Raw genomic sequence first — 17359 nt, 5'->3', positions numbered from 1 at the left:
TTTCATGTAACAAATTAGAAAATATACCACTGAAAACAAAAAAGGAACTTAATTTTAAAGCTTAGCAACATTAAGATATGCTTTGAAAAAAATATTCCATATATCTCATTTCTTGTATATGGCAGAGATCCAAAGTACTATTTCCGTGTCATTCAAAACTGATTCATGTAAAATGTCATATTGTTTAAGAAGTACGATACTATCCTCCAGAAGCATGGCTAGCTACATTGTAGAGGAAATGCGTGTGTTTTTCATTATGGTAGGAAACTATCTAATTACATATGAAGCATTCCCAGTAGCAGTTCTAACTCTGCAATGCTTTACCCAGGGAGATTTGCTGACATCTGATTAATGCCATTTCGACACTAGACAAAGATATTTTCATTCATACAGGTATTTCAAATAAATCAGAACACGTTTATCTTTTCAATGCTGTAAATTTATTCGGGCACTTCATATTTTTATGACAGACTCAATTTTTCTGATTTACTTCAGCATGCTTTTAACATTTTTGTCTAATTTTGGAAAATTTAGGTTTTCTTGGCAAGGTTTTCAGAACTCATTTGCCATTGCTTTCTTCCTAAGGGTGAGAGAAAAGATTGGTTCAAGTTCACCGAGCCAGTTTCCTATCTAAGGCAGGACTAGAACTCATGGTCACTTGGTTTCTAGCCTGATGTCTTAACTACTACGTCAAATTGACCCCTATATAAGCTGCATTTTAAATTGGAGTATAAGGAGAGATTTGCTTTGGAATATATACAATACTTTGTTCTTGGCTTACAAATGCTGCCTTATTTGTAGTATAGAATGAAATAAATTTTGCACAAAATTCTAGAACTAAAAATATCCCCCCCTACTGCCATAGTTTGGATTGTAGGATGGTTGTGTTATCTGCAATTCACTAAAACTTTCAAGAGTTCCTCTAGATTATGCATATGTCTGTACAAAAGAATAGTTAACAAAGCTATATCTTTTCCCAAGTTCTTTTTTTAAATAATTTTTTATTTTTGAATAAACACAAACATACAAAACACAACAAACATCACAAAAATATTTTCCATTACAAATTGTAAAAAGTGTGTCAATTGGTTACAAAAAGCTTTCGTGCAACCCTTCAATAGTCATCACCTACAATTCATATCAAGTTATATATTTTATATCAAATATATTTATATATATTACTATCACCATACCTCAATCTTCATATGACTATGATTGTTTTTACGTCCCTTTTATAAAATATTCCAAAATGTAAAGCAAAACCACATGATGGCATTCCGTTATCTATTTTCAATATCATCAAGCAACATTGCATCTTTATAACACTTTCTAAATAAAAATTAATTATGTTTAATAACAAAGTTTCTAGACCTCCTTTCTTAATCACTGTTTACAATTTATATCCAATTTCCCTTTTATCATGTCAATACAAATATTACACTATTATCATTATCAATCATTTATTTAACAATATCCATCATCATTTCATTTTATTTATTTTTTTGTTCTTCATTTAATTAAATTTGACTTACTCTTTTTTAATATTATAAGCTTTTATACATAACAGAGTTTCTAAACTTCCTTTCATGATCACCAATTAGAATTTATACCAAATTTCCTCTTATCAATCCAATACATATGTGTACATTGTTATCATTATCAATTATTTATCTAACTATATCCATTATCACTTCATTTTTAACATAATGCTCTAATTTTAACTAAATTTGACTAGTATTTTATTAGTTTTCATGTCTCGACCTGTGTCTTTCCAGTAATAGTGCAGTCTTATGTCTTTTGCCATTTGTAGAATTAGTCTTCTGGTTATTTCCTTAATCAAATTTGTGTGGACTTCTCTTCGCAACTTGTTACTTTTTACATATCTTGTAAAATCTCGAGACCCTCCATCAGCTTCTTTAATCAGCTTATCTTTGGTTATCAGTAGTGCTTTTGTCAAAGTTTCTCTCCTTGAATCCATCAATTCTTCTCTTTTTTCTTCTTCTATACCTTGAAATCTGGTGTAGAGCTCCTTTCCATCTATCTTCTCTTTCCATGTTCCACTCTTTCCATCTCCAACCACATTCAGTTCACTGTCAGTATCCACAATTACCTTGCTTCTTTGTTCATTTTTCCCTTGGGTTTTTAGACTAACCTCCACTTTTTCCATTTGCTGGATATCTTCAATTTTTCCATCGAATTTTACTGCATTACAATCTATATTTTCCAATCTCTTCTCAATTCTCTCTGTTGTTTCTAATAATTTTGAATTTCAAACATAATATGTTGTAATGTTATGGTTTCTTTTTGGTGTTGTGCCATACTTCCAACTAGTGAACACTGCCACTCTAGTTTCAAAACAAGATTTTGTTTTCACTTCTCTCCAGATGCCTTTAAAGAGCACCTGTATAAACAACCCATGCTCTTCTCCTTATCTCTTCTGTAAACAAGCTGAAGCCTTTGAAGTGTAAAGTCAAAATGATCAAAGATAAAAAAGAGAAAGCAATATTTCCAGGATTCAAGCTCCACCCTCCAAGTGGCAGTGTAATTTCTTTTCCCTCTGATGTTGCTACCCTCTTTATATTCCTTTTATATCTGCTTTATATTCCAGGCTTAAAAGAAACAAAATTCTTAAATGGATAAAAATAAAGAGAAAAAACCCCATCCAAACCAATATTATAAAAATAAAGAAAAATATTTAATCCATAGGTAAAAAAAGAAATAGAAGATGAAAAACCAATACTTTCACTTTAAAAGTAGGAAATATTTGCAAAACTTCCATCCATAAAAAAAAAAAAAGAATAACACACTGTCCAATATAGCTTAATTTCGCTGCTTATTTTCTTTTCTTTGCAAGTTTAATTTAGCTTTGTTTTTTGGGGGGGCAGTCTCTTTTATAACAATAAAATTTCCTCACCAGATGGACACGCTTTCTCTTTCCGCTTTCCTCCCTTTGAGGAGCTGTCTCAACTTCAGCAGCTTTTGGCTGCCCTTCTGTGGCAGGCAAAAAGAGATTCTCTTGGATCAATCAGGGACTTTGCAATGTCCCTGAGATCAGCAAGATGTCTTCCCTGTCACTGTCTCTTTGGGACGGTTTAGGTCCAAAAGGACCGTCCAGCGGCAAAAGTATCAACTGTGATCTCGGAGCTCCGAGATCGCACGTTGTACCGTTGTGACGTTAGCTCCTGTCCCACCTTTTTCCAAGTTCTTGTCGCTGCTTCAGAGCCCTGATTCTATCTGCTCCCACGTGCTCTTACACCTTAGTATATGTTCTTAAGGCCATATTTCAAAAAGTATGCTATTTTTTCTTTGGTAAAGGAAAAATATATATTTGGTCTTTTCCAGTTGCTGTACAAATAACAGGGCAGCACAGATCAGTTTCAGATGTATGTTCAGGCTGTGTATCAAATATTGAAGTGTATTTAATGTTTACTTTAGTATTATTTAGAGATATTGTATATTTCTTTTTACTTTTAAAAATTAAGTATAACTTGGCTTGCTTATGAAAGTATTGTTGTATACAACAATATGAAAGTATTGTTGTTGTATATAACACTGAGAAATTTAGTTTAATCATTTAATCTACAGTGTTATTGACTGATTTGTCTTTATGTTTTATTTCCTACAAATGAAAGAATACAAAATAAAAAGTTGTTGCACTACAGGAAATTTATCATCTCTTCAATCAAAGAAACTACAGGGAATTTATCATCTCTTCAACATGCTCTCTGTTATCTAATGCTACTATTAATGTCACCTGAGCCAGTGGCATTATTGTACTTACCCTCTATGTACAGGAGCTACATAGATCTGATAAATTATATTACATAAATGCCTTCATATATTATTGATAACAGTAATAGCTGCCATCATTACCTATGTCTTTAATTATACATTTTAAAACTTAGATAGGAAATGTGACTTTGGGCTGCACTGTTTTCCAGTCTTTGCCAAAGCTTAACTAACCAGCCATCAATGGGAGAAAAGACACTGCAATTATTATATCAAAACTAAATTCTGCTCTGGGTGCTATATGTAGATACTTTAAACACCTCCCCTGTAATACCTTAAAGCTGTTATTTTCAAAGATCAGGAAAGTAATTCTGATTGGACTTGGGCTATGGGGAAGGAATAGCAGTTATAGCAGTTAGACTTATTTACCGCTTCATAGGGCTTTCAGCCCTCTCTAAGCGGTTTACAGAGTCAGCATATTGCCCCCAACAACAATCCGGGTCCTCATTTCACCCACCTCGGAAGGATGGAAGGCTGAGTCAACCCTGAGCCGGTGAGATTTGAACAGCCGAACTGCAGAACTGCAGTCAGCTGAAGTAGCCTGCAGTGCTGTATTTAACCACTGCGCCACCTCGGCTCTAGGAACAAGTGTTATGATTCTTCTCCTGTTTTCCATTCATTTTAAATTAAAAGAGAAATATGAATTGCTGCAGAAAAAAAAATCTGTAATACTTGACAGGACAGAATTCGTACACATTTGCAGGAATTCCTTTGAATTTTATTAGAAATATCAAATGTTCAATTTACTTACATTAGCAATATAAAAGTGTAACATAATGTTCATATGATCCACCTGGCCAGGGAAGTTAGTTTTAGCCCCAAAGAACCCTTATGGTTATTTGAATGAAAACTAGACTAGTTTCTAATAAAGGGCCTCTTCATTTAGTAACCACAATTAGGACTAGCAACTTGATCATTAAACAAAGTAGTTACTTTGAAATGAAACTGTGACTGTGCCCATGATCTTACTTCAGCTTTCATTTGTTTTATAGACTTGCAAAAGTTGCAAATGTGAGGGTTGGTTGCAAAGTTACTTTTTCATCACCATCACAACTGCAAATACTTCTAAAGGCAGTCATTAAACAATAGTTACTTGTATCAGAGTAATTTAAATCCAGCTCATGTTAGGTGATCTCAACTACTATCTAACTCAATGTATTATGTGAGAAGCAGAATGGAATTATAAAAAAATAAATCTTTCACCGAAGCATGAGGAACTTACTGGTGCTCCTGGATTGCCTCTTTCTCCAGGGATTCCAGCTTTTCCCTGTGTAAAGACAAAGGAGGTAATGTGTCAATTCTATTTCAAAAATATTGTCAGAATTGATGCCTTAAATTTGAATGCTAAAAAAATGCAACGTACAATGAGACCAGGAATGCCTTTTTTCCCAGGGTCACCAACTTCTCCCTAGGAAAAAGAAGGAATAGGGCTATTTTAATGTACACTGTATTCAAAAATGACAATTTTTCATCTAAATTTCAAATTATTGACATTCTTTTCATCGTGAATTATTGGAAAATTGGTCATCAACCACAGAAACAATTGCAGGTACTATTTATTTCTTTACTCCTTTTTATACCACTTTCTAGAAAAAAATATCAAAGCAACTCACTAAAAATAAACTATTACTTGGTCAAAATTACAGTGAGGTCAGCCTTTATTTTAGTCTGGATGATGCAATGAAGACACCATAAGATACCAAGAAGGAAATGGCATAACATAGCATAACATAACAGAGACAAAAAGTCAAGTTCCCAATAACAGAAAGATTATATGGTACTGTACTACATGCATCTAACAGCATCATGTGTCATTTTCTGGGGCAAAAGCAGCGCTGATTTTTTTTTTACTACCGGTTCTGTGGGCGTGGCTTGGTGGGTGTGGTAGGGGAAAGATACTGCAAAATCTCCATTCCCACCCCATTCCAGGGGAAGATTACTGCAAAATCCCCATTCTCTCCTGATTAGGTGGGAGTCAGGAGGCAAAGAATAGATGGGGACGGGGCCAGCCAGAGGTGGTATTTCCCGGTTCTCCGAATTACTCAAAATTTCAACTACTGGTTCTGTAGAATCTGTCAGAACCTGCTACATTTCACCCATGGGCAAAGGTAAGAAATTTAAGTTTACCTTAATACCTTCTGTCCCTTGTTCTCCCAGAGGACCATCTTGGCCTCGTGGTCCCTGACGAATTAAAAACAAAAAACAGTCAGGAATGATGCAACGGTTCACATATATGCATCTAAGGATTCATAAGATAAAATTTAAGCACAAAATCTGCAACTGCTTCCATGGTAAGTCACAGAATTTAATTGGATCCAAATGAGGACATTTTGTAATTTTTTTCCTATCACTTACTACATTTTTCCCATACATGCATATAGAATCCATTGGGAGTTTTAAAAAAAAATTGTAAGAGATAATAAACACCACCTTTGAATAAAAACATGAGAAATCAGTCTCTGCAATTTTTGCCAATCCCATTACTCTCTCTTTTTCTTGTCCATTACTTTTCTATTTGACCCACAGCCATGATCACCTTAAGATGTGCCTTTCAAGATAGAAATTGCTAGAGTGCAATTCCCTTCTTGAAGTTCTCAAGATCTTTTGTTTTTCCAGTAAGTAAACTCCAATGAAATTTATTTTCCACAGCCTTAGCTACCTTATCTCTGTAAGGTAGTGGGTCTCAACCTTCCTAATGCCGCGGCCCTTTAATACAGTTCCTCATGTTGTGGTGACCCCCAACCATAGAATTATTTTATGTTTTCTGTATTTTTTCAAAAATATGTGTTTTCCGATGGTCTTAGGCGACCCCTGTGAAAGGGTCGTTCGACCCCCAAAGGGGTCCTGACTGTAAGGGAATAGGAATGTGTCATACATAAATGATCAATTTGGAAGTGAAATTATTCTTACTTCTGGGTGAGGAAACTAGATGTCTCCACAGGATTGGAAATGTAATGTGGCAAGGATTGACAGACTGAATGACAAGCCCAGTCTAACAGAACTTCTCCAGATAGAGGAGAGAATGAGGGATTGTGCTCAGGACAGCAACTCCTTGCAAGGATATCATAACACAGTAGTTTCCCGTGGATTTCAGTGCCAAAAGATGAAGGAAGTCATTAAGCTCTCAACCACACTTTTAAGAAAACTAGATTCATTAATCCTAATACATTTCAAAAAATGTTGAAATGTATTTAAAGTTGAAAGAGAAATTCAAAGCAGCAAGTATGAAAAAAACATCTTGTGAGTTAATCTTTTTTCCAATACAAAGGACAAACTAATAGCTTAAAGAATGTAAAGAAATTGAAATAAATGGCAAAAAATATAAGGAGGTCTTAATTTAAGAAAGTTGCAAATGAATTCAGGGACCAGACAATTTTGGAATATTAGGACTTTGCTAAAGTTTGGGAAATAATAAACAGTATTTTTATGGGAATATAAATTGCTTAGTCTATTGGAAAATTCATTTTAAAACCTGGAGTTTTTGCAATTTTAGAAATAAAGTATTACAGGAGAATAACAATTAAAAGCATGAGAAAGAAGGAAGGGGGAAAGAGACAAGCCATTTTTATGGCTCCTATAAAATGACAGAAAATGCTATAACATTTAGACATTTCAGGAGATTTTTGAAGAATGGGGTCAGAAACTAATAGCTACAATGTTAGTAACAATGCTTGCTGATATGGATGGATCATTTACAAAAGATTTTTAAAAAGAAATGAAAGATGTGAAAGGATTAATGGGATAAATGACAATTGCCTGATGCAGAAATATAGAAAATAAAGAAATTCTGGATTGTAAGACATATATGGCAATAGCAATAGCAGTAGACTTATATACCGCTTCATAGGCCTTTCAGGCCTCTCTAAGCGGTTTACAGAGAGTCAGCATATTGCCCCCAACAATCTGGGTCCTCATTTTACCCACCTCGGAAGGATGGAAGGCTGAGTCAACCCTGAGCCAGTGAGATTTGAACCGCTGACCTGCTGATCTAGCAGTAGCCTGCAGTGCTGCATTTAACCACTGCGCCACCTTGGCGATCAAAATGGAAATACAAATAATAAGCCAAGATATCTGGATAATTTTGCTAGGTTTAAAAATGACAGTTGTTAAAAACGTGAAAAAAACCTGATGGGAGAAAGAAAAATTGAAGGGAAATCAAATTCTATGAGAGCATCTCAATGAATTAAGGACTACGATTATTAAAAGTATTAAAAAAAGGAATACAAAGTTGATTGATTTGATCAGGATTAAAATAAGACATATATTTATAACATTCTATGACCCCCTCCTTATGGTCTTTTTGCTGACATCTGGATAGGAAGGTTAATTATTCATGGATTTGTGAATGGATAAGAGAAAGATTATGGAAAGATGTGTATGAATTGTTTAAGGAGTGGAAAAATGGTAAGTTTGTTTATACTTGTTACAATTAAGATCAGAAGTCTCTTATTTAAACATTGTTTTTCTCCCCTTTTTTTCTTTTTTCCCTTTCTTTTCTTTGTCTATCTATCTATCTATCTATCTATCTATCTATCTATCTATCTATCTATCATCTATCTATCATCTATCTATCTATCTACACACACACACACAAACACACACACACACAAAGACACAGCATACTTTAGTGGTCATAAACATACTACTTACTCTTCGACCTTTAGAACCCTGTGATCCAGGAGGTCCTCGTGCTCCTTGAGGTCCCTAAATAATAAATAAAAATGACACACATATTTATCATAGAGCAAACTTCTATTTTTATGTATCATATTTTGTTACCAACTTTCCTCCCAAAAGGAAAAACCTCAAAGGCCAGACCAGAAAACGGTCACCCATTTTTCTCATTGCCCTTTTTTGAAGCTTTCTCTAAAGTAGGCTAAAATTTCCCTTTAGCCATTCAGCGGTTTTAAAAGACTTAATCTCCCCTAGTCCCAGTCCAATACTTTATCAATTGCATCATAATTGCAGATATGGAAGAGTAAAGTTGTATGAGAGGCAATTTATTATATCAGCAACTTGAACGAGATAACATATCAGCCATGGCATTACTTTCTAACAGATAGGCCTTAAATGATAAATTAACAGACACATATGCTCACATAGATACATGTCTTATTTGTTATAATATCTGACCTCTGTGTCAAAAAACAAAAATCACTGGACTAGATCCACTAGGAATTACGTGGAGATTTCACTTTGGCAGGAGAAGTAATTCCTGATCCTTCTTTCTTTCTTACTGCTATACAATGTCCCAAAAAGTTTCATTTCCCCCCGTAATAGTTTTATAGGGAAAGACTGCAAATCAATTTCTCAATTTCCCATTACACTGAGAAATTAAGCCTGGTTTAAATATCTTATTTTGAACTCACTGGGATATAAAAGCTTTTTAAGGTTGGACTCATGCCTTTAATATTCCCTACTTTTGGCTGAATAATTGTTCTCTAAAGTTATACTGCTTATGAAAAGACTTAAACGTAAAGGTTAATGGAGATGTGACTCATGTGGAGATGTACAAAAATATAATATTTTATACTTACAGGTAGTCCCTGTGGCCCTACATCACCAGGGCCACCTGGTGGACCTGGGTATCCCTGAAATAGAAATAAATATAATATGGCTGATACATGGATATATAGTTACATTTGTTTCAGCTTGTATACATGCCCTCAAAAGCATTCTTCTTATTTACAATTTCAGAGCTGTGTTCAGAATTCTTATGTTCTTTATTAGTGAAGAAAACTTTTACTGGGATGCTAACAAGCCTCTTAGAGGCTTATATGTATTTGCATTTGCATATATATTTGATTTTGATGGAAAATAATGATTTCTCTCTCTCAATTCAATAGGACCAATACTAGTTCTACAGAAATATATCTGTGAAGTCAAACAACATGCCTTTGATCTAACTTCCAAATTACGTTTCAGGGAATTTTATAATATTCCCCTTCACTATTTCAAGCTGTCTTTTTCAGATACTTTCCTTCTCAAACAGAAAGTCCTAACTTTAAAATAGAGATTTTTGCTTGATTTTCAGTGATTTATGACTAACCTAAGCTATATTTTTTGCTGATAGTATTTTAAAAAAATAGTCAATGCAGAGTTAACATAAACAAAAACCTACCATTGAAAAATAATGCAGTGTTTCAATATATTTTAAGAAAGATGAATAATATTAAGACCTACAATTACTGATGTAATAGCTACTCATTTTTCTTGCCGACTGTTTCATACAAATGCCTCTACATGTAAACAGGATTACCTTAAATACTTAGTAAAGACAGGAATTTTCCAGTAACTATTTAAGTATGTACTTTCTATTTAAGCTTTGTTAATGTAAGATAAATAAATAACATTAGCCAATAGTTTCTTAGTTAACCCTGGATTTGCTTACCATGACACCTTTTTCTCCAGGAGGGCCCACTGGGCCTGGATTACCTCTGTCTCCCTTAAAAGTAAATAAACAAATACATACATACATACATACAGTTCCTACATATAGTAGTTTATTTGATTTTTGACATTAGAATTGCATATCCAGTTTTGAAATATTTGTAATAATGAAAATACAACTTCTATACCTAAATAAATATTCAGTACGGTGGTGTGAATGGTAACACCTGGTTCTAAGCTCATTTCTAAGCTTCTGCAGGAATGGAAAACAAAACCAGTAGCAGCTAAGTAACTACTTTTGTGCCTACATGTGAACCTTTTTCCTGTCTCCATTAATGGATTTATCGCTAGAGTTTTCCCCCCCATTTTGGGATGAATGTGTGTGATTCAAAACAGGTTTTAACTAACCCAGGAAGGACAAGATGGATGCTCTCTTCCCCATGAAAACCATACCATTGTTTGTCATTAAAAATGTGGATCCTAACGGACTGAGTGACTTTCAACCCAACTGTATTATTTGTTGACAGATTCTATCAATCGTCTGCTTGGAACATATTCATTCCATTTTTTAAAAATCTGCTGTAGTTTTATTTTTAAGTAACATTTTTGCAAGCAACATGGAGTAACTTTTACTCTTTTGCACAATTAAATTCCAACACAGATTTAGAGAATACGCATGCTGTTATGTTTACACATGAAATAAAATTTCAAGTAGTGCAAACTCTCCCAACTAGAAAATGAGTACGTTTTCTAGTTACAGAACCCATCTGTTACTTGTACAATAATGTAAAAAACTACAGAATCTAATCACAGGATTCTATCATGACAAATAACCTTTTCTCATATTGAACAAAATTTAGAACACCAGTTGTAATGCACAGTACAGTACATATTACTTGTGCTACTCTTGTTACATTAATTATCAGCTAGCTTCTTATAGTATACCTTCTCACCAGGTCCCCCAGATAGTCCAATTTCTCCAGGTGAGCCAATAGGTCCCTAAAGAGCAGTAGAAATGGAAAAGCATATAATCCAGTAGCCTATCATTTATAGTCAATGTTTATAGAAATAGCATTCAGACTTATATACCACATATAGTGCTTTATAGCACTCTCTGGGCAATTTATAATGTAAGCATTATTTCATATACCAACAATCTGGGTCCTCATTTTACAAACCTGGAAAAATGGAAGACTGAGTCAACCTTGAGTCCTGTCAGGATCAAACTCCAGGATGTGGGCACGTTTGTCTGCAATATTGCACTTTTAACTATTATGCCACCAGAGATCTTATGATGAATCTCAGCAGCTTATATTTATTTATATGAGGAGGGGGAGGAGGGGGAGGAGGAGGAGGAGGAGGAGGAGGAGGAGGAGGAAACTTGATTGTTGTTACTTCACAATCATATTTGTTCCCATGCCATAGTCAGGATCCAGGATCCTGTATAGCAGGTGTTCAACTTTTAAAATTTCTAAGCCAGCATGGACAATTTCAGATATTTGTCTTTCTAACAATAGTCAACATCATGGTGCTGACAGGTTTATTTATGGTCCTTTAATGTGATATGATGCTATAAGTCAGAATATTGTAATATTTAAGCTATTATCCACAAGTTGTATAAGGTGAAGTGAAATTTATGAAATCAGTTACCTGGGAAATGTTTGCCATTTTGGCAATGAGTTCTAATGCTTCCAAATATAATAACAGTCCTTTTATCAACCATATTATTTTTAGGGGTGAAAAAATACAATATTCCGATCTTATTTTTTAATATTTAAAAACATTTTTGCTTTGAATTATATTCAGCGATAGAAAAGTCTTGCTTATAATATAATATGTTCTACCAGTTAATAATTTAAAATCTGAAACTTAGCTGTACATGCCAGTATACAGTACTACAGTAGCTCAGACTGAAGCATTTTTTCTAGTTCTTTAAATCACTGTTTTTCTTGGCACAAAAACACTTTCTCTAATTTGTTCTACAAATTTGCTCAATGGAACTTTTTTCATTCTTATTAAATTAACTAACTATTGTATAAGTAGATCTCCTGATTCTGTATGAAACCCCTAATTGTACCAGCCAGGAAAAAAACCCATTTCAATTGTAAGATGTTATACTTAGCCAAAGTAATGCATTACCAATATGTTAAATCAAAATAGTTTTTCCTGTTGAGAAAACTCCTTGACTGAGTTTCATGTCAACAACAACAACAACAACAAAAAAACAATTTGTTTAGAAGGATCTTGAATACCAAGAACAGTTATGAGGAATAATTACCTTATGAACAGGTTTCACACAAGAAGGAATTATAGTCAAATGCATAATTTCTATGGAATCTTCCACCAAAACGATTGAGATTTTTCATAAATTAAATAATCTAACTGTAAAGGTACCCTACTGGCAATATTACTGACCTTGAATACATTTCACAAAAAGAGAATGGAATGACGGACAAAGTATTTTGTAACCCTTTCACCCAGAATCAGCTTTTCATTTGGAATCACCCAGAATAAAATCACACATGTGAATCTGATATTACTAAATGGAAGGAATATGGTGAAGTCAAAACCTTAAAACAATTATATTATTGTAAGGTGCTCTGAGCCTGCAAGTATTTAACAATAAAGCTTTCTTCCATCAGTGAAATAAATCAGTATCTAGTATCGGTGAAATCTATTTTTTTGCCACCGGTTCTGTAGGCGTGGCTTGGTGGGGGTGTCATGTGACTGGGTGGGCATGGCCAATTTTAAAAAACTTTTTAAAGCATTTTTTCCTATCAATTCGCTCAAATGAGCAGGAAAAAATGCTTTAAAAAGTGGGGGAGAAAGTTCCGACAATCGCTCGGCACAGCTGAGTGTCACGGGCAAACCTTAGCATTTTTTGCTTCCAGTTCTAGCGAACCGGTGAGAACTGGTAGCATTTCACCCCTACCTAGTACGGATTCTTTGCTGAACAAAAAATGGATTAGTTGTTTTCCCACCTGAGTCATCAATACTGTATTGCCTTAAACACTTCTCTATGGAGTTCTTATTCTGGATCATGCCTGCTAATTTAATTCTGCTCTTGCTCAGTTTTTTTTTAAACAAGTAAATTGATTACTTGATTATGTACTAGATTTAATCAAACTAATTATTAGAGAAAATATTATGCAAATTAGGTAAAAAGTAAAGGTTCCCCTCGCACATATGTGCTTGACTCTAGGCGGCGGTGCTCATTTCGGTTTCAAAGCCGAAGAGCCAGTGCTGTACAAAGATTTCTCCGTGGTCATGTGGCTGGCATGGCTAAATGCTGAAGGCACACAGAACGCTGTTACCTTCCCACCAAAGGTGGTTTCTATTTTTCTACTTGCATTTTTACATGCTTTTGAACTGCTAGGTTGGCAGAAGCTGGGACAAGTAATGGGAGCCCACTGTGTTACACGGTGCTAGGGATTCGAACCACTGAACTGCTGACTTTTCTGATTGAGCTCAACATCTTATCCACTAAGCCATCATGTCCCTAATAATAAATTATTAAATATTAAATAAATATTAGATAAATACTGTAAATTTCTCTAGACTAAAAAGAGCATCATTCTGGAGTGATGATGATGATTATTATATTAATTAGGTCTAAGTAGCAATCTGGTTTCAAAATGGAAAAGTTGATTCAGTTCTTCAGAAGATGAGGGTATTCCCGTAACAACTATGGAATCCTTCAAAAAACCTCCAATAAAAAGACATGTTTAGCAGCGGTGAGTTACTAATTTTTCTACTACCGGTTCAGGTGTGCTCCCCTGCGCAAGCGGGATGCTTCTGCTCATGCGAAGAAGCGTCCGAGCAGGTGGGCAGAGCCTCCTGCCACCGCTACTACCGGAACCAGCAACAATCTACCTCTGATGTTTGGTTTAAAGATATGTAGAGCGTGAATCCATATGACGGCACCGCCTTGTTATTAATTTTATCTCAGGCCTTATTACATCTAGCAAACATATTAAAAAAAATATAGAAGCTACTTGAAGTCCAACAGTAATGATGATGACATCATTTAAGATCTTCTTTAACTGCAAAAATTACTTACGGTGTACCCTTAGAATAATTTATCAACTTATTGAGAGCTTATGAACAATATACCAAGGCAACCAAAACTGGTTAGCCAGCATTTGTGTGCTGCCAACCTATTCTGCTTCTGCATAGTACCATGGATTTAATATGATTAAATGTCCTATTCAAATCCAAAGGGACTGCCATTTCCGATTAGCAAAATACAAAACCTGTAAACATCAAATTCCAGTTTATTAAGATCAGAAACGAGGCAAACCAAATTTGGAATCCACCCTTAGCAACAGGAAAGTAAAAAGTCATGAGGGCTGATTGGAATAAAGGTGACAGCCCAGGCATTCCTTTAACTTAATCTTGGCTGGATTAACATGTGGTATGAACCAGGTCATTCAACTCCATAATAAAACTGTATTACATTCAATAACATAGACTACTGTTAGTTTAATATCACTAGCAATATTTCTAGTTTTGGTACCCTCAGAATCCTACAGAATTGTTCTCTCTATTCAAAAGCCATTTGCAATATTAACTTTTCAGGAAAAAGGTTCTTTTCCCTCTCTATGAAAAAAAGGACTAACAATATAAGTGGGATGCATTCCCTTTGGGTACATTACTAATCCATCTTCTGAATGAATGTAGTGAGGCATTCATACCTAAGATCTTCCATGCCTCACTAATATGTGGATATACAGCACAGAGGAATTGTTAAGAAATGCATAAATTTTAAATAAGTCATAAATGTAAGAAATAATGACGCAAAGAGGGGGGAAAAGAAACCCCATGTTCGTTCAAATAAAAATGAGCATTCCAATAAGATAATTTAAATTCTGAAACCTGAGACTAATCATAGGCAATGCCTAAAGGTTTATAATAAATGAAAACAGAGTTAATATGTATGATTTCAATGTCAGTTTCCAAATCAGTTTTTCTGTAACCTTACATTATATGCCCCCCCTTTTTTTTTCAAGACAAAATGAAAGAAAAGAATATTATAGGACTTTAATAACGGAAATATATATTCATTGAATAAGATATATGAATTGTATTATAATTTTTATGACAAAAATGTATACGGTGATATAATGAACGAAACTAAAACCAATATAAAGAGTATTCCATCCACAACATAGAATTTCCACTGAGCTCACAAACATGCATTTCTTTCTTTCACCAGTAGTGCAAATTATATGAACTCTAATTTCTTACATGTGAAAATTAAACAGTCTGAATATTACTGGGAAGGGTGTGGTATTCTACAAAGATTCATTTTATCAGTTACAGCTGAATTTTGACAAGAATATCAAGCTTCAATTAAATTCATAGCAATCATAACTAAGCAATTATAGAAGAATGAAAATGCATCCATTTAGAAATGGAAAATAGTGTATTCTTACTGTTTCACCGGTTTTCCCAAGACCTCCTTGGTCTCCTGTTTCTCCCTATTGTTTTAAAAATGTAAGATTTTATTTTCAATACAGAAATTTAAATATTTCCTACTATGTATAGATTACACTGTTTTCTGTATTCCAGAACCTTTACCAACCATTAGAAAACGATTGTTTGCTTCTCTAAAATATTTCCACATAACAAATTAACTCAAATCTTTTTCACAGTCTCACCTTTCCCTGAAGGGCTGAAATCTCATATATTGTCTTTTATCTGTTAACAATTCTTGCATTCCTTCACCAGCATTATCTCTGCTTTCCTCTACAACTATGCACAAATAAACCATTTACTCTTACATCACTCAGAGTCTCTCTGTGAGGGAGATGGATGATGTCTAAATTTGATAAATATTTGATAAAATTCAAATTCTGACTCTTTTTAATTTAACAAGAGCAAATATCAGGAATAATTTTAAGTCCTACCTTCAGGCCTTCTAGTCCTGGTTCACCTGCAAAACCTTTCCTTCCAGGTTTCCCCTATATTAAAACAAAGAAGTCTAGTTTTTAAAAGCTTTTAAATAAAGATTTCATTAAATTACTGATAATTAGAGTTGCATTGTGCTTGATACAACCCGTTGGAGTGACTGTGGGACAAAATATATGCCATCTGTATATATAAAGTCACTTTGCTTTTTCTTTCAACAAAAATATCTAGAGAAAAATTGCAGTTATGTATTGTAAGTGGAAAACCTGTTCATTCTTCACAAATGATGTACCTTTTTAACTGCTGAAGCACTGAATATGCATTTGTGTGTGATGGGGCAGAAATTTAAAAAAAATATCAGTTCTCAGAAAAAGACCTACCGTAAATGGTTCTCTGTAAAAAAATTGTTACTCAAGAGTCTATTCTACCTATCTTGCCCTATCTTAATAGAAATACCATAATTGCAGCTACACTTCATGTACAATCTGGTTTATAAAATATTGTTCTGATAGATAATCTATTGTGAACAATACTTTTTTTGTGTTTTATAATGTTCACTATATTGTGACTGCTTTATCCTCTTGATGCTACCCAAAAGACACTGTCTAGCAATAACCCTATAATAGTTACTCATGAACATTTTTTAAATAATCTTTTTTTAAACAATTGCTCTAAGCGTTAAAGTTTGGACTAAATCTGCACCAATGTAAGATTTCAAAATGTGTTTTGGATAAGGCTGAAGAAGTATATGGACCAATCAAAGGACATTTCTGACAATACAAAATTAAGGCATTGAATAATATGCTTTTAGACGTTGAAAATCCCAAGAGTTTCTACAACTACCTTTCAATTCATTCTTGTTTTGTCTATTTCTCTTTCTCGGCATTTTAAATCTTGCACTTTATTAGCTTTAATTAAAAAATAGATAATGATTTCAAAACTACATTATTTTTTTAAAATTGAAAGTAGTGGTCTTTTTTAGTGTATCAGAAATTAAAGGAAAATATAAAAAATTCACTCAAGGGCTATTTGTTAGCCTTTCAAAGGTAAGTGGGTGGAATTTATTATAAAACATTTAACTTTTTTGTTTTACATTTCTAATTATAAAAAGTTCTGTTCATTTAACTGACAATGGGAACAGATGCACATACATGGACTAAGAATTTCTAGAAATAAAACTACTATTAATCTGAAAATAGAGTTGAACGCCAAAGCAGTGAAGGATCAAACTTCTTTCCAACTTCAGAACAGAAATTCATAACGATAAATC

At 33.9% G+C, this 17359-nt stretch overlaps 1 protein-coding gene across 1 annotated transcript in view; it reads right to left on the bottom strand.

Moving 5' to 3' along the window:
• COL24A1 (collagen type XXIV alpha 1 chain) overlaps nucleotides 1–17359 on the bottom strand; it is a 155693-nt gene that overhangs the window by 55924 nt on the left and 82410 nt on the right. Inside the window, exons 23-31 of the mRNA XM_087719353.1 lie at nucleotides 16089–16142; nucleotides 15615–15659; nucleotides 11125–11178; nucleotides 10181–10234; nucleotides 9327–9380; nucleotides 8440–8493; nucleotides 5917–5970; nucleotides 5153–5197; nucleotides 5012–5056 (exon numbers count right to left, since the gene is read on the bottom strand). Of these exons, the coding sequence (XP_087575479.1) occupies nucleotides 5012–5056; nucleotides 5153–5197; nucleotides 5917–5970; nucleotides 8440–8493; nucleotides 9327–9380; nucleotides 10181–10234; nucleotides 11125–11178; nucleotides 15615–15659; nucleotides 16089–16142 (459 nt within the window). The remainder of the gene's footprint in view (nucleotides 1–5011; nucleotides 5057–5152; nucleotides 5198–5916; nucleotides 5971–8439; nucleotides 8494–9326; nucleotides 9381–10180; nucleotides 10235–11124; nucleotides 11179–15614; nucleotides 15660–16088; nucleotides 16143–17359) is intronic.

Source organism: Thamnophis sirtalis, unplaced genomic scaffold (assembly GCF_051295495.1).
Source record: "Thamnophis sirtalis isolate CommonGarterSnake01/CBP01778 unplaced genomic scaffold, rThaSir2_p1.2 scaffold_7, whole genome shotgun sequence".
NCBI classification, from domain to species: domain Eukaryota; kingdom Metazoa; phylum Chordata; class Lepidosauria; order Squamata; family Natricidae; genus Thamnophis; species Thamnophis sirtalis.
The sequence above is the reverse complement of the archived record's forward strand: the minus strand, read 5'-3'. Positions and strand labels throughout refer to the sequence as shown.